Source organism: Capsicum annuum, chromosome 3 (assembly GCF_002878395.1).
Source record: "Capsicum annuum cultivar UCD-10X-F1 chromosome 3, UCD10Xv1.1, whole genome shotgun sequence".
NCBI lineage: Eukaryota > Viridiplantae > Streptophyta > Magnoliopsida > Solanales > Solanaceae > Capsicum > Capsicum annuum.
Genome location: NC_061113.1, coordinates 186,474,693 through 186,493,222, shown reverse-complemented (window position 1 = coordinate 186,493,222; position 18,530 = coordinate 186,474,693). Strand labels below are relative to the sequence as shown.

At 37.4% G+C, this 18,530-nt stretch overlaps 1 protein-coding gene across 2 annotated transcripts in view; it reads right to left on the bottom strand.

The window, feature by feature from the left end:
- The window catches only part of LOC107863382 (cleavage and polyadenylation specificity factor subunit 1), a 39,751-nt gene extending 22,313 nt beyond the window's left edge, over positions 1 to 17,438 (bottom strand). The window contains exons 1-12 of one of the 2 annotated variants that reach the window (XM_016709275.2): positions 16,869 to 17,438; positions 16,527 to 16,673; positions 15,708 to 15,861; positions 14,609 to 14,741; positions 12,793 to 12,938; positions 9,013 to 9,108; positions 8,853 to 8,905; positions 4,874 to 5,005; positions 4,522 to 4,573; positions 4,189 to 4,308; positions 3,602 to 3,736; positions 849 to 977 (exon numbers count right to left, since the gene is read on the bottom strand). In XM_016709275.2, the coding sequence (XP_016564761.2) occupies positions 849 to 977; positions 3,602 to 3,736; positions 4,189 to 4,308; positions 4,522 to 4,573; positions 4,874 to 5,005; positions 8,853 to 8,905; positions 9,013 to 9,108; positions 12,793 to 12,938; positions 14,609 to 14,741; positions 15,708 to 15,861; positions 16,527 to 16,673; positions 16,869 to 17,161 (1,590 nt within the window). In that variant the 5' untranslated portion in view covers positions 17,162 to 17,438. Of the gene's footprint in view, positions 1 to 848; positions 978 to 3,601; positions 3,737 to 4,188; positions 4,309 to 4,521; positions 4,574 to 4,873; positions 5,006 to 8,852; positions 8,906 to 9,012; positions 9,109 to 12,792; positions 12,939 to 14,608; positions 14,742 to 15,707; positions 15,862 to 16,526; positions 16,674 to 16,868 lie in introns of those variants that run through there. The other variant, XM_047408521.1, reaches the window with a different exon arrangement.
- Positions 17,439 to 18,530: the final 1,092 nt, after the last annotated feature.

The window sequence follows — 18,530 nt, the reverse complement described above, 5'->3', positions numbered from 1 at the left end:
ATAGTGAACGATATCCTGACCAGCAGGATCATCAAATGGAAAAGTAGGAGAAACAGAAAGAAAGCATGTGAGAACGTTCCTTTGGCACGGATTTGGATCCTTTGTGACGAGAGAAACAAGAGATCTCTTGAGAAGGTTGAGAATAAACTTGTACATATCAGGTCATATTTCCTGGTTTGAGTCAATTTTTGAGCATCCACATGATTCCAGGGAGTACTGATGATTGGGTATTTTGTGGAGAATCATGTTTTGTAAGGTTCTAGCACTTCTTATACACAACTTACTAATGTAAAACCTCCTACAATCTTGTAACTACTACTTGACTAACTAATGTATATCTAGGTTTTCTCCCAATCTCTTAAATTAAAAGGTAAGATAAAAGCTTATTAATGTATGCCAGGAAAGTGCTGGTTAACAGCACATCAGAAAGTTTACGAGCATTATAAGTTCTACAATGAATAGAGATGGTCAATCATGCCATCAAGATCTAACACTCTTGCCATCAATGAAATTATTACTTTTAAACAAAAAGTAATCCTAGCTTATAAACAGAGATTTTTCAAAATTTTGTTCAAACCCACAAGAAGTCAATATTTTCCCCTATGAAAACGCAATTCATGAATACCACCAAATGCTTAAGTTTATGCTGGTTTTCTGATCATTCAACATTACATTTAAGACGGATTTCCGCTAGTAATACAAAATGGTAGAGAGACAACAAGATGGTAGGATATTTTAGTGTTTAGCAGAACATTTGTAAGTGCATATCTCCAAGCAAAGAAAAAACAAGTTAAACCTCCACCATTAACTGCATTCAAGTTAGGTGTGCTGTCAACAAGAGAACTAACCAGTTCATAATTACTTTGCTTAGCGATTCCAGCAGCAGTCAGGTCAGCATTAATTCTCATACCATAAGAGAAATCTTTTAGAGGGCCAACATTGATCAGCGAATCCCTCACTGCAAATGAGAATGTCTTCTGCAACCACAGAAATCATGCAATATGATGAGTAATAACAAAGGATGATATTAGTGATACATACGATGGAACAAAATAGCCAAGCCATTCTGCAATCATAAATCCTGAGAAATAGCAAAAGTTTCAAGAAAAGAGTTACAATAAAGTTTCATAGACAATTTATTTTATGACCAAGAAATCCATATGGGACCAACCGTAGTCTTCTAAACAAACGGAGGATGGGACTGCCCCTCTATCCTTCTCCACTTAAATACCGGCAACTTCATGTTCTCCCATATTTAGACGCAAAGCTTCAAAAATTCGGAAAGTATACTAGGGCGTCATGATCTTTTTTAGTAGGCATTGTCTCATTAATACATGATAGTACAGGAAAATGAAGAAAACATGGATATGATGAAGAAAACATAGACATGTTAAGCAACAAAAACAAGTCATGCAGAGACCTCTAAAAATTGGATACACAGACATGAAGAGACAAGCTATATGCAACTTCAGCATAGTATATCCTCAAAGTAGTAATAATAATATAATAATATAATTCAACATTACAAACTTCCATCAACTGACACCATGTTTCAGAACATGTCTCCCTTTTTCTTTTTCATTTTTGACATGGAGCAGCTTAAGCTTACTGAGGACATGACCCTAAACAGGAAGGTGTGGAGGTCGCGGATTAGGGTAGAAGTCTAGTGTGAGTGTATGGGTTGTGGCTAGGGGTTAGAAGAGTTTGGGTGTGGTGGGTGTCTTAGGTATTGTGAGAGTATGTCACTACTAGGTGAGTATCCGTTTTCTTATTTTTATTTTGAATTGCTCGTATTTTCCCTTATTTCAGATTTCTCTGATATTTATTGTTATTATTTCTTATCTCTTATCTCTGTTATGTTATCCATCATGTCTCATGTTTCATTACGGCCTTGGTATACTATTCTCATTCTTGAGCCGGGGGTCTATCGAAAACAGCCTCTCTACTTCTTCGGAGGTAGCGGTATGGACTGCATACATTTTACCCTCCCCAGACCTCACTTTGTGGGAATACACTGGGTCTGTTGCTGTGTATTAAAAAAAAAATTAAAACAGTACATGTGTAACCTTGCTACTTCTCCGGAGGCAGTGGTATGGACTGCGTACATCTTACCCTCCCCAGACCTCACTATGTGGGAAAACACTGGGTTTGTTGTTGTTGTTGTAGTATATGTGTCATACCGAAACCATATGTACAAAAGAGCTCCCGAATTCTACTGTCCTATTGAGTTATGACTAAATTGAATATTGGAATCTAAACATCAAACAGTATTATTTGAGTATATCAGATTAGACCAAAACACAGGATCAAGAGACAATTTAGCTTGATTTTCTACATACTATTCTCTACATTCTCAAATCTAGAGTAGTTCCTTTCTTTCTAGATTGTCCACCAAATGCAAGTAGGGACAATTCTCCATCTACTTTTATCTTTGCCTGCAGACCTACTTTCTCCCAGCTCTTGAGTGCCTCTAAAACCTTACCATGCATAGTCCAAGACTTTTCTTTTTTTTAAACTTATCAAACAACAACATATCCAATGTAATCTCACAAGTGGGTTCTTAGAAGGGTAAGACGTACGCAAATTTTACCTCTACCTTTGTGTGGTAGAGGTTGTTTTTGATAGACCCTTTACTCACAATACACATTGGAGAAAAAGAAACTACGCGATACCTAAATCATACTACTAGAAGTACGACAACACTCGACTACCTACTAACCTTCTACCCTAATTCTCAACCTCCATATCTTCCTATCTAAAGTCATGTCCTATCTACTCACCTCCCCCAATACTTCTTCGGCCTATCTCTACCTCTACTAACTCGTGCCACAGTCAATCTCTCACACCTCCGCATTGGCCACACCTCCTCTCACATGTCTAAACCATATCATTCTCACTTCCCGCATCTTGTCTACCATAAAGGCCACTCCCACCTTGTTCTGTATAACTTCATTCTTAATCGTCTCTCTTAGAATACCCACACATCCATTTGAGCATCCTCATCTCCGCTACTCTCCTCTTTTGAATGTGGGCATTCTTGACTGACCAGCACTCTACCTCATACAATAGTACTGGTCTAACCACTACTCTGTAGAACATACCTTTAAGCCTTGGCGACACATTCGTATCGCACAGTACCACAGAGGCGAGCCTCCATTTCACCAAACCTACTCGAACACGGAGTGCGACATCATTATCAATAGCCACATCTCCTTGAATTATGAACCCAAGATACTTGAAGATCTCTCTTGGGTATGAATAGTGCATCGATCTTAACTTCCACCTCTGCCTCATGCTTCACCTCATTGAACTCGTAATCCCGATACTCTGTCTTAGGCCTGCTTAACCTGAAACCTTTAGACTCTAGGGCCTCTCTCGCAACTTTCAGCTTATCATTAACTCCACCAAGTGTCTCTTCAACCAATACTATGAAATCTGCAAAAGATCCTTTTTTATAGCTTATCCTTGCCGAAATATCATATGATGTCAACGAAGTGCAAAAATATACTAGACACAAAAAGCACGTTCTTGTCATTTTACAAATTATTCTCAACTAAAATCATATATCATAACAAACTAGTCGTCACAGAATATAATTCACCTGTGCTGATTGTGCATTATTTGGAGCTGTACCATACAAAGAAAGCTCTTCGCCATTAATCATGTCTTGCAATGCATCCGAGGATGATATTCTTAGCCTCTTTGCAGAAGGAGCATCATTTTCAATATCTCCAACCTACACATGTAAAATAGCAATAGGTTTCCAGAAAGAAAAGTCAGTACCACAAGAAGAGAGGCAGAAAAGCAAGCAACACATAGAACCTTCCCTTAGTAGAGGAAGAACAACTGGAAAAGGCTGCTAATACCCCATGGGCTGAGGAGCAAATTTGCACCAAGCATTATTAAACTAGTAATAAGAGAGAGTGTGTAAAAGGTAGGAACTGCAGGATTAATGATCCCTGTTACTTTTTTATGACGGCAGTGGGATCATGGGCTCAAGCTGAGGTATAGGCATTCAGGAAAAAACAATGAACGGAGATAGCTAATCAAAGGGGTACATATTTATAATGTAGATTATGACAAAACAGAGTGCACATAAAAAAGGAAGATGCAGAAACAAAAAAAAAGACCTGTGAAATACCAGCTAAAAGATCAGGAAGCTACTTCAGCAAAAATCAGTACACAAACCTCTTCCTGCATCCCAGGAGGCAAATTTGACTCTCCAAGACCACAAGTAAATTGCACGAGCAAACTATCTCCAAGGCGACTGCCCAAAAAGAATAATGAGTCTCCAATTGTTGTAATTCCCTAAAAATACGAGGAAACCGTTCAAATAAATAAATATATATACACACACATCTAAACACCCTAGATAATATATGTATGTATGGATACTAGATATATATATATATATATAGAGAGAGAGAGAGAGAGAGAGAGAGAGAGAAAAAGAAATAAGAGAGAGTTTGCTTTGTCAATGAACAAAAATTAAAATTATCTAGAATTCAAGAGGTAGCCAACCGATGTAAGTACTGAAGCTTTTGATTTTGAAAGGTCGAGCTTTTGTACGATTCTGCAGAAACAGTAAAATTAAATTAAAATCCGAGTTCATCTCTTCAAAGTCTAGGTAATAGAAAATTAACCATGTAAAAATATTGGAAAGACAGAAAATTTATAGACTCCTGACGATAGGTAATAACAAACTGTATATATTCAACAAAAGTACCACTTAGATTCAATGTGTCAGGATAAGAAAGTATGTCGTCTCAACTCTCAAATCAACAAAAGAAACTATACTCGAAAAATAAAATAGTGATGAATTCATGATTTCCCACTCCTAAAATTAGTGGATAACTGGATGAAAAGACATTACCTCCCATCATATATAATCGTTAGAAGAAGTAGTTCCCCTGTTTTTGTCGACAGCATTGCCACATCATTTGTTAACCAATTTGCATTAGCTGCATCTAACTCCACATTAAAAGATGATCTTGGCATGTCTTGACTGAAAGTAATCATAAGGACGTATTACAAAAATTAGATACAGTTTTGGGACCCATTCTCATTGTAGGAACTAATCAAATCAACATACTGCCTTGACTGAGCAATCAAGGGAGTGGATCCGTGCGCCTTTACTAAAGAAAAGGTAAACAAGATGAAAATGGCATCAAAGATCACACTTATAATAGAGTACAAATGAAATCAAATTAACTATAAAAAGAAAGTTGTGAATCAGAAAACAGCAAGCACATAGAAAATAAAGTTAAGTTGTAAAATGGGTAGTTTGGATGTCTGACAAACAAAACAATGAATCTGATTTATTTAACAATTCAAAGATTAATTCAAATGTGACCAATGCATACACTAGCTATGAGAATTAGGCCTTATGTGCAGCAAATAAACAAAAAACCGCCATTTTCAAGACCATTATATCTTTTAGAGTCCCACATCTGTTGAGGATACAACGATCGAATGGTTTTGGACAATCATCACCTGATGAGCTAGCTTATTGCTGAGTTATGCTCAAGATTTAATTCATTACTTGGTGGCAAAGCTAGACCCATCCCTACAAATCCATGTTCTTGGTTGACCCAATGTTGGGCCCCTATGCTATGTTGCCCATACTGAAGATTTCCATGCCTATAAGTGCATGGAGTATGTCAAAGAGTACCATATTGGTCAACACCATGGATTGGTGTCTTCTTATATAGTTTTTGGCAATCCTTGTAAAGCCCCATAATTTTGGATGTTTTTCAAGCTAAATATAACTTTAATAAAGTGATAAAGGAAGCCTGGAGGTGTATGAGAGCCACACAAGGGTATCAAAGACTTTGGAGTATGTGAAAAACAATATTATGTGTGTTGCAAGACATTTGGAGTGGTAGGAAGGTCAACGGAAACAAAATATGGAAAAAAAATGTTCAAGATCGCATACGACCTACCTTTAAACTAGTACTACTCTAATAATAGAAAGAATATGGCTATGGATGATATATGCAAATTATAGACCTTGAAGTTTAGTTCCAACGGTTCAAAACGTTCATTATTTGGGCATTCCGATGAAAATTATGGTTATTTTACCAGACACTAACCATTCTGCGCACTGACTCCGCTATAGCGCACAAGAGAGAGCATCAGAGGCAGCTCTCTGCCAAAACTGTGCAACAGCGCACCTGGGAAAGTATATATAAGTGTTGAACCGGGATTTTTGGATCAAAAACTAAACTTTGGGGTTAGGGCACGATTTGGAAGTCATTCTTTCATCCCAAAACTTTTCCAATCATCGAGGTAAGTTTTTAATGGCGTTTTGATGTAATTACAATGCTCTAATACTAGCCCTAACATTAGAATCCTTGGAAAAAGGAGCAAAGCTAGGATTTTGAACCAAAAGGCAATGTCCTCACTCCATATTTAAACGTTGTTATGAGTTGAGATAATAAATTGTGTTAGGATATGAAAAACACTACAAAGTTAGAATCTTACATGAAACCCAGAATTAATAAACTTGAGATTCTTGAGTAAAGAAGGATGAACAAGAGATTTATAGATACGGAAAAAGGATAAATATACCCCTGAACTATCATAAATGGTACGGATATACCTCCGTTATACTTTGGGTACGTATATGCCCCTAGCGTCTATGTTTTGGGTTGTATATACCCTTTATCCAAACGGCAGGACACGTGGCTTAATCATGTGCATTTACCCCATTTTTATTTATTTTATCCGAATTTAAATAACCCACCCAATTTAGACCCGAAATTAATACATTAAATTAAGCTATTGGGTCTAAATTTCAGGTGGTTGTTGTTGTGGATCTGATTGCTTTTGTTTGTGGGATAAGATGGAGGATGGAGGCAATGTGGTGGTTTGGAGGTTCAACGAGCTCGTCGGAGCTATTGTTTGAGGTGGTGGTGGTGGAGCTGTTTGGCCAACTGTTAACCAGAGCTTGGAGCTCCGGTGGCGATGAACGGAGGAGACGGTGGCTCTCCGACGTAAAGAAGGAGAAGAGAGGGGTGGTAGTTGGTTGTTTCACCGGAAAGAGGGAGAAAGGCAGCGTTGGGGGTGTGGTTTCACCGGAGATGGGTTAGCATTAGGGGTGTGGTTTTACCGGAGATGGGTTTTCAAGTAGGTGGTGGTTGTTCTTTTGTAAAAGGGATACATTAATCCAAAATTTATGCATTCGAACTTAATACATTAAATTAAATTTAAACCCAATTTAATTTCGGGTCTAAATTGGGTGGGTTATTTAAATTCGAATAAAATAAATAAAAATAGGGTAAATCCATATGATTAAGCCATGTGTCCCGTTGTTTGGGTAAAGGACATATGCAGCCCAAAACATAGGCTGCGGGGGCATATACGTACCCAAAGTATAACAGACGGTATATGTTTACCATTTACTTGGGACTTACATTGGCTTATGTCAATGTAGATACAGGATTTGCAAACAACCAGGCTACAAGTCAAGACATTCCCTCACTCCAGCAGATATTGGTTGGTGAGTGTTGCTTTTTTTGTTGGAGTATTTCATGTTTCTTCATATTCTTTTATCTATTTACTGAGGTAGTGATATCGAAAACAGCCTCTACTTCATTTGAGGTAGTGATATGGACTACGTACATTTTACCCTCCAAGAAAAACCCACTTTGTGGGAATACACGGGGTATGTTGTTGTTTATTTTGAGGAGATTAGACAGTATTGGAGTCCCACATTAGTAGGTTAAAGGTCCTTGGTCTCCTTATATGAACTTGGGCAATTCTCCCATCATGAGCTAGGTTTCGAGGTTGAGTTAGGTCCAAGATCCATTCTTTACATGGTATCAGAATCGGCCCCACCCAATTCATCGTTTTCGATGTTGGGCCCCCATTTTATATTGTCCAAGCTCCAGATGTTCAATGTTCAATACTGGACGTGTGGGGGTATTGGAGTCCCACATCAATGGGTTAAAGGGTCCTTCATCTCATTATATGGACTTGGGCAATCCCCCCTCATGAGCTAGCTTTTGGGGTTGAGTTATGCCCAAGATGCATTCTTTTCAGACAGGAAGTCATAGTACTGTGCAATCCGGCAGTTTCTTGTTAAAGTCTTTATAGACAAGTGTCAATTAGGTTATGCTCTCCATGAAGTGTTGCATAGAATATGAATAACTTATATTTTGACCTAAAGTGCTACAATTTCAAAAGAGAAAGAACAAGCAGTTTTATATTATTACATAATTTTATCAAATTATATTTAGGTTTTTTTAAGAACTACACTAGGGTGTAAAGTGTTTCACATGTAAGAAGGAAAGAAAAGCCAAGATGGTCGGCTTGGTCAAGTTAAGGCACAGGTGCCGGTGCACAGGATCAGAAATTGGGTCATGTGAAAACCCTCATCTCATGAGCTATTTTATGGGATCGAGTTAGCCCACAGTCCATTTTCTTAACAATCTCATATATCAATTGTATTCAGATGGACAGAAAGAAAAACCTTTTTCTATTTTCCATTTTTATGAACAACCAAAATATATCATGCATGATTGTCTGTTATTTATGACCCTAATAGACAGAACTGAAGCTAAAACTGGATATATTTTTAGAATAGACTGAAGTTGCAGCAAGCGGTGAGGGGGAGGTGCTTGTATAGTATTAAATCTTGAATCTTCATTGTATAAAGCCACCTTGTTATGGAGGTATTTTGGCATTATGTCCCACTCCCACTCAAAACCTCTCATTTTAAGCATGGAATGGGCCACGACAAACCCCCCTCACCACCAAGGGAAGTGAAAGCTTGGGTGGATGATTTTGTAAGGAAAAGGAAAGTGAGGGAGAGGGAATAGATACTGAGAGGTGAGAGCTCAAGGAAAAACCTGCTATCACCAATGAAGGCAAAATTGTTCAATGCCAACGAACAAGAAGATGACTGCAAATAGACAGATCAAAGTCAGAACATGAAACATAGTAGCCAAAAAAGCTGTAAAAATATCATGAAGGGATAAGCAGAGCATAAATCTCATGAAGATAACAGACCTGGCTATGATAATGGATAGTGTTTGCACCAATTGCAAGTACTCCACCAATAGGAGATGGCACAGCAAGAAGTTTATATGCATCATGAGGGAGATTCTGAAGAAAAAAAGTAAATGAAGTCCATTGTAGGAAATATATAATTATAATGAGTAAGGTTCAAGCAAACTTTGACAGTTACCAAAAATGAGCATGTTCAAAGTTTTGAAAAGAGATATTACAACATATTGACAAAGTTCAGTGTGGGTCGAAGAGGCAAGAAGAAAATGAGGGAGGAAAACCTTCTTCTTTTTTTTTTTTTTTTTGAAACTGCATGAGGGAAGAAAAACTTAATGAAAATGGCAAGCAATAACGATAAAAGAAACTAAAAGTTAATATGACATTTAACTCAGCATTAAATGTTGTGAAACCAACAGCAGGCTGAAGTTCTCTTTACAAAATGAAACAGCAGGTTCACCTTTATACATTTTCTAAAGTTGCCGAACAAAAATGCCATGGTACTGTTAAGGATGATTTGGTACATGGGATAAAGGATAATAATTTCGGGACATTAAAATTTGGGGATTGACTTTAACCATGTTTGGTTTGAGGTATTTGTTACTCCTGGGATTATTTTATCCCACCATTTGTACTAAATTGGTGGGATTACTGTGCCACATAGAAGGTGGGATAAAATAATCTCATGGGATATCCTTGCTTATACCATCCCACATTCCAAACAATCACTTTAAAGAGGTAACGTACATTTGCATTATTCTCTTTAAATATTTTTGTGAAGTATCATGTTATATATTTGAATCATCATCCTTTGAGTACCCTCTGTCCAAATCAACTCTCTCGTGATATATTGGAATCACATTTTCATTACAAGGCCATGTTGCATCATCTTGTGGTCCACACTGTAGAACCTTTATCTCAAAATTACTGTTTAACAGACTTAATAAAATTAAAATAAAGGGAAACAAATCAAAAATAAAACAAATTCATTGTTCTATTGCTACGTAAATGTGGTTTACTTTTGTGGCTAATTTAGCAGCGTTTGAGAGCTTGCATGCGAGATTAGAGGAGAGAGGCGGAGAAAAGAGGTTGTATAGGCTTGCTAAGGGTAGGGAGCGGAAGGATCGTGACCTCGACCAAGTGAAGTGCATTAAGGGGGAGGATGGCAGAGTACTGGTGGAGGACGTTCACATTAAGAGAAGATGGCAGTAGTATTTTCATAGACTCTTGAATGATGAGGCAGCGACATTGTATTAGGGAGCTGGAGCACACAGAGGAGTGTCAGGATTTCAGTGATTGTAGACATTTTAAGGTTGAGGAGGTTAGAGAGGCTATTCGCAGGATGTGAAAAGGTAGGGTGACGAGACCTGACAAGATTCTGGTGGATTTTCGGAAGTATATTGGCTGGGCGGGTTTAAGGTGGTTGACCGAATTGCTTAACGGCATTTCCAAAAAGGGGAAAATGCCCGAGGCTTGGAGATGGAGTACTATGATTCCTTTATATAAGAACAAAGGTGACATCCAGAGTTGCAACAACTACAGAGGTATTAAGTTGTTGAGTCACACTATAAAGATTTGGGAGAGGGTGGTCGAGCGAAGGTTGAGAAGGATCATGTTAATTTCTGAGAATCAATTTGGATTATGCTCGATCGATCGACGACAAAGGCAATTCAACTAGTGCGGAAACTGGTGGAGCAGTATAGGGAGAGGAAGAAGGACTTAAACATGGTGCTCATCGACCTGGAGAAGGCATACGACAAAGTCTCCAAGGAGGTTCTTTGGAGATGCTGGGAGGTGAGAGGGGTCTCGGTGGCTTACATCAGATCGATTAAGGACATGTATGAGGGAGCAAAGACTCGGGTGAGGACGGTGGGAGGAGATTCAGGGAACAGGGTTGCATCAGGGATCGACTCTTGGCCCCTCTTTGTTTGCCTTGGTGATGGATGTGTTGACGCAGAGTATTTAAGAAAAGGTGCCTTGGTGTATGATGTTTGCGGATGATGTAGTTCTGATTGATGAGACATGGAGAGGGGGATGATAAATTGGAGGTTTGGAGACAAACCCTTAAGTCAAGGGGTTCAGGTTGAGTAGGGCTAGGACGGAGTACATGGAATGCAAGTTTAATGAATTAAAGCGGGAGGATGAGGTAGTAATGAGGTTGGATTCCCGGGTTGTTTGTAAGAGGGATAATTTTAAGTATCTTAGATCTATGATTCAAGGGAATGGAGAGATTGACGAGATTAAGACAGGATGGTTAAACTGAAGGCTCGCCTCGGAAGTTTTGTGTGATAAGAAGGTGTCTCCCAAACTTAAAGGCAAATTCTACAGGGTGGTCGTCCGTCCAACCATGCTGTATGGAGCGGAGTGTTGGCCAATCAAGAACTCCCATATTCAAAAATCAAAAATTAAAGGTGGCGGAATTGAGGATGTTGTGTTGGATGTGTGGACTTACTAGGGGAGATAGGGTTAGGAATGAGACTATCCGGGAGAAGGTGGGAGTGCCTTCGACGGAGAAGAAGATGCAAGAAGTGAGGCTGGGATGGTTTGGGCATGTGATGAGGAGGGGCACAGATGCCCCAATTCGTAGGTGTGAAAGGTTAGAGTTGGATGGTTTCAGGAGAGGTAGAGGCAGGCCGAAGAAATACTAGAGGGAGGTGATTAGACGTGACATGGAGCAGTTATAGCTTACTGAGGAAATGACCTTACATAGGAAGGTATGGAGGACGCGAATTAGATTAGAAGGAGGACGCGAATTAGATTAGAGGGCTAGTGTGTGTGGGTGAGTCGTAGTCAGTAGTCAGTAGTTAGGAAAGCTTTAGTGTAGCTGGGTTAGTAGTCTTAGCCTCTTAGGGTTGTGTCCACAGGTTGGAGCTTCTAGTTAGGGGGGTTTGAGTGTGGTGGGTGCCTTTGGTTTGTTAGTGGATAGTATTACTTTGTGGTGTCTTATTTCTGTTATTCCATCTTGTTTCATGTTTTATTACGACTTTATTTACTGTCCTTTGTCTTGAGCTAGGGGTCTATCGTAAACAACATCTCTACTTCTTCGGAGGTAGTGGTATGGACAGCATACATTTTACCCTCCCCAAACCCCACTATGTGGGCATACGCTGGGTTTGTTGTTGTTGTTAAAATGATTAATCGGTGGCAACAACATAGTTACTCCCAGGTTTAGGTTTTTTCCCTTTTTCTTTTGACAAGGTAATAAGTTTTATTAACATTTGCACAAACAAGCATCTGTATACAAGAGGTATACCGCCAAAGATAGAAAACTACAAAACAAAATGGTTTCCTACTAACTTCACCCAATCTTCTATACAAACTGGTACTTGATGGATGCGCCGAAAAGAAATAAGGGATAATAAACTGCTTCCTGATTTTACAAAGTTCATCTTTGTCCCCTCAAAAGCTCTTCTATTAAGTTGTTGATGTGAGGAATATATTTTGAGGGAAGGAAATGTAAGGAGACGGAGAAAAAGAAAACAAAATAAAGGAGGAGGAAGACAAACAATATCAAAATAAGTACTATGAGTTGAAGAACGTCATCAAAGTGTAATTATAGTGATACCTCACTGAAATACAAGAGGTAGGCCTTTTTATCTTTTAGCAGCATTATTGACCTTATTTCCCCCCCCACCAAAACCCAAAAAGAAAGAACTCTGATACAGTCATCATCGGGAAATAGCTCTTACTGAAGTAATCTCCTTTTTGTGTTGCCTCTTTTATCTCTACTTCAAGCTAATAAAATATATATAAACAATGCTGGAAACCAAGATCACTGCAACTTACAACGGCTGACCATATCAGGGGATGTTGCTTCAACGTTGTACTAATACTAAAGGCAGAGACCATACAAGTATGGTGTTTCCAAGAGACGCGCCCAGCCCAAGTGAGTTCCCGTTCATGAAGGATAACCATGACAGGCTCAATATAACCTGCATAAAGACACATTTCAAAGTTCAAACTGGCGACAAGGGTAACTAAAGGTGGTGGAAACAAAAGACAAACTTTAGACTTGAAGGGCAACATGGATTTCTGTTGAAAAATAAAATAGGCCAAATACATAGGCAGCTCCACAAACTTGTTCAGATATTTCATTTAGACACCTCAACGAAATACTCGACCTATTAAACACCTGAATTGTACCAATCGAGCAAACTTCTGTGACATGGCAAATATCGTGTAATGTACCTGAGCTTGAGCGCATAACCTTGAGGAAAACTTAAATTTAGCTAAAAATATTTTAATTTTGCTGGTCTTCTCCAAAATTCCGGCCTAAGTTCAGACATGATTTTACTGTATGGGTGAGGGTCGTAGAGAGGGTAAGAAAGAGATGAATAAGAGGTGTTTTCTCAGCATGACTGGATTGGCCATATCATCTGCTCGAAGCCTGCTGGGAAAAAGGATTTTGAAGATTCAATATGTTCCATTGTGAAAGCACATAGAGTTTTGTGGGTGGGTTATTAAATGGTGGAGCTTGAATTGTATGGCCCACATTGTTATCAGAATGGCTGAACATGCCAAATTTTCCGACAAGAAATTTGTCGACAAAGAAGATTTTGAGTTTTGAGGACCATCCCATGTTTCAAAATGGCTGAATTTTACCAAGAGTTTTTTATTCAGCCATTTTTAGCTGCTGCCTTAACTGTCAAAAATTTCTTTACACGTTCCTTTGATCTCTACGGATCTGCAACTTTGACAGAAAGGAAGAGCACCGGATTTTTTTTCGCTCAACTCATTTCCTTTTTTTTTTTCTTTTCAAATTTTGACTTTTTCCCTTTGTTGACCTGCCTTTTATTATTCGTTGGTTTTGCCACATCATAGTGAGTGGCGTTCACGCAATTTATGTTGTTTAGAGTTCGAAAATATGTGTTCGATTGGCACATTTTGAGTATAATTTAGGTGTTTAATAGGTCGGGTCTTTAGTTGAGGTGTCTAAATGAAATACCTGGACAAGTTTAGGGGGCAATGAATTTGGCCAATAAAATAATTAGATAGGAAAAAACAAGATTATGAAAGAAATAGAAGTCAATTACTCTACTTCTCGACAAATAGAGTTCATCTGAATCAATTTCCATTGTGACAACAACAATCAAAAGAAAAAAGCTTATGACCAAGTAATCTCCGATGGCCAGCTGGCACACAATTTTAAATTCAGAGGATATTGGATTCACCCTTCTATCCTCTTCCACTCAAATGCCATGTTTTTGGTTCGCAGTAGGGTTGAGACTCTTGTGACATGCACCTAACCCACACATCACAAGTTGCACTCTTATGACTAAGCAAAACCCAGGGGCCTATGGAAGTAACTTTCACAGCCAAGATATATCATTCTATTACAAAAACGCTGGACCAGTTGCTGTATCTGTTAAGAAGTTACAACAGGTTATAACAAAGTTTATTAGATGTACAATGAGCATTACTATATACATTGTGGAAAAACAAAACTCCAAGATTGTCTAATTTTCAAACTCATTTTTATTCTTAATGCTAGCAAAATCACAACTTTGCCCTATTGCTCTCTACACATCAATAAGAATCAATGGGGAAGCCAAAAAGTCAATTATACAAAATGATACAGGAGAAGCAGCTAGGGTATATCTACCATGAAGAAATGTGAAATCTTTGACATGCCTCACATCAAGATCTCGCAAGGTGATGATATATGATGATTCAATGCGAGCTGAGGCCCCTCCAGCACTAAAAGCACTGTCCTCACCAACTAAGCTAGAGTTGACCTGAAATCAGAATACATCACTCGAAAATATAAGCAAATTGCAACAATCCAAACCACAACGATAGAAAGAGGAATAATCCAGACATATTGATTTGATCTTTTCAATTAACCAAAAAGAACCCACAAATTTCCCGCACATTACAGCACTTCAATACGATATTCATAATTTTATATTGGTGAATCTGGACCAACTTGTGTGCACCAAGATTACTCCACCAGGCAACAAGTCCAATAAACTAACACAAGTTGCCCAAGTGATCTTATCTTTAAGCCTAGAAATCCCCGTGGGCCGTGGAGCACGGTTCGAAACGCGGTGGATAATGGGCCCTCCCCTCTACCCTTTTCAGTTAAATACCATGCAGCAGGTTGCCCAAGTAATCTTGCTCACCAAACTAGAGCAGATGGGCTCACATCCAGTATAGCAGATAGTATTCAAACTTGGGATCTCCAAATTATTACTCTTATGCTTCAACCACTACATCATCCCCTTGGTGACTATGCTAAACACAAAACAATACATTCAATTACTAGCAAATATCAATAATATACAGATCATTGACAAAACAAAAGTAACTAACACCAGATATGTTTCTTTTTGACTTGATTGAAACAGTTCTTTGTTAGTATTGTGTATGAAGATTAAACAGCTAACTTCATAAATAATATCGGTCAAACTGCCCCTTTGCAAAATCCAATAAAATAATCAGTTAAAATACATTATACAGGAATTTGATTCAAATTTCAGCAGGTGATTGGACATACTAGCCTATAATGGAAACTTCCAAATAAGAAAATTGGAAGAAGGCATGCCAGCAATATCCGCAAGTAAATGGTGTGAGCATGATTAATCCAGAACAGTTAGGGTTTCAGGAGGATTAAATGGGATAGATGCATCATCCAAAATGTTAGATAATTTAAAACATTCAGGTCAGCTAAGGAAAGGAGAGAGAAAACAGCAAAAGAAAACCTCAGCAGCCTTGAGTATTATCATCTGTTGTTCATAAGCAAATACACCAGCACATCTCCCCTGTGGATCAACTTTGATAATCGGACCTTTGTCAAATGACTCTCGTCCTCTTTTTAAATGGAACCAGTCTGGACCTTCAAAACAGTGCATTGAGCTGGAACAAGGTAAGAAAAGGAAATTCCAATGTAGTTCTCAGTTTTTCATGCTTAAATAGTAAAGAAACAGGAAATAATGGGCAAACATACTTCATTTTTAATTGAATGGTTTGAGAAATCATAGGGTAGACGTATTAATTACAATTTTGATAAAATAATAAATTTATAATTTCTCCAACTAAAAATTGCAGAAAAGAACAAGTATAACACTGAACTCAAGTTATAGGTAGCAATATAAGAAATTTGCAGAGCTTGGAATTTTTATTAAAGAGCCCATAAATTACAATTTTGATAAAAATAATAAAGTTATAATTTCTCCAACCAAAAAAAGGCAGAAAATTTAAGCGCAAGTATAACAATGAACTCAAGTTATAGGTAGCAATATAGAAAAATTGCAGAGATTGGAATCTTTATTAAAGAGCCCATTAAGATATGCATATAGACATGAAAATCGGGGAGCTCCCAGAGTTTACTAAAACACAATAACTGCTTAAAGCTAACAAAGTTCACCACCTTGACAAGACATTAACAATAACTTTATCTTTTCTTGTTCGAATTTTTTCATTTAACAACTGTGGTGCCTGGCCAGTTTTGGCTATTCCACTAGACATCTTTTTCAGTTGTTTTGGCACATCTCTTATTCAATGCATTAGCTGCTGTTTACCTCGTCCGAAGCCCATGTGTGGCATCATCAAACTCAAGAATGGATATTTTAGCATCTTCAAAAGATAAAATAATTGAATCTCTCCTTCTCCCACCATCAACTCCTCCTGCTGTTAACACGCCCACTGAATATATATTTCCATGTAACCTACACACATGTTACACAACAAAAAAGACAACTTTTGTTGAAACAGTAAAAATATCCAAAACTGGTAACTAGTATAGTTGTGGCATAAACACTTGTGGTTCACCCGGCCTGAACCAGAGCTTTAGTGCACAAGGCTGCCCTTTTGAAAATATCCAAAAACCATCTTTTTAATGATATTTCAAAGTGAAAAAATACCTGTAATTGCAAACGAGCTCAAGTGAAGCAGCAGAAATACCAGCCATGAGGCCACCACGTTTCACTTCGGCAGCATCTCGTTCAACCCTAATCATGTAAACTTCAAGGACGTTTCCAGCAGAGACAATAAGGTTGGGGATGGGACCAAGTGGCTTAGTGGCTGGCCAATCGGAGTCGATGTCAGCTGTTTGAATTTGCGGGGTGATATCGGCGGCTGAGTGAGTGATGAAGCCGGCCGCGCAATTCTCGATGCCGGTAGGGCAATGCATTGTCTTACACGCAGCGAAACTCATCTTAAAGATTCTACGGCAGCCGTTAATTGGGGGCTAGCCGGCTAGGGTTTATTTGGGGAAAATGCTTTAAACCTTTGTTATGGGGTTTGGCGGGAGGATGAGTGAAGTGAAGTGAAGCAGTGAAATACTATGTGTAATTACCAATCAATTTGTTTGCCGGACGGGAAGTCAGCTACTTTGTCAATGTAGTAATTGACTAATTTCCAACCGGGACCGTGAAATCTTGAACGTAGGATTTCAAAGGCAAAATTGTAGACGTGGTGATGGATTGGTTATGAAGTTGTGTTTATTGTACTTTTGGTAAATTAATAGTATTAAGTTGAAAAATATTTTACTGTATGATTATGAAATTAATTATAAGTTGTAACAATTTTGTTCATATATAATAATAATTTATTTTTAAATTAAAAAATCATATAAAATATATATATTTGCCTCTCTACTACTAAATAGTTGTGTAAATTTATTCTCTCGATCTTAGTAGGCATTTGGCTATGAAAAACTTTTTCACTCAAAAAAATTATTTCACTTTAATAATAAAAGTGAAAATAGTGATGTTTGAGTATAAATATTAGTATAAACAATAGAAATTTCAGGATTAATGAACTTAGGACCCGTTTGGCATGAAAAATTTTTCCTTTTTTTAGGAATTTTTTTTCGAAGTTGAAAATTATGGTGTTTGGCCATGAAAATTCGAAAAATAATTCCAAAAAAAAATTATAAAAAGGGAAAACAAGTTTTTGATGTTTTCACAATTTTCCAATTCCAATTCCAACTTTTATTATTATTATTACATATTACTCCAATTTTTTAAATTTTTACATAAAACTCTCCTTATACATTACTTTTTCAATATTATGTATATAGCAGTTTTAAAGAATAAGATAATTATAATTTCAAACTTAATGTTATCCTAATTAATATATATCTCTTTTTCTCTCTCATCATTATTTTTCTCCTTATTTAATTTTCGCCCTTATTTAAGACATTATTTTGCTGCTAATGATCCTAATTACTATAATATAATAATAATAATAATTTTTCTGTTGTGACACGGACGTTTAAGGAATTATAGTCGTGTAATTAATAATGGATAATCGTTTTCTATATTTATGGAATTAATAAAATTGTAGCAGATTGTTTACCGCTGCTACAAATTATTCTCATTTTCAATTTGATTATATATATTATATTGTATACATCTTTATTATACTATTCAAATATAAATAGTTTATACCATATATATGCTAAAAATATAAATCGGTGATACATATTTTTCATTAAAAAAAATGTCTAATTTAACAAATTTATACCTTAAACTGCAACTGCTACCTTTATATAACATAATACTTGGTATCTTTATACACAA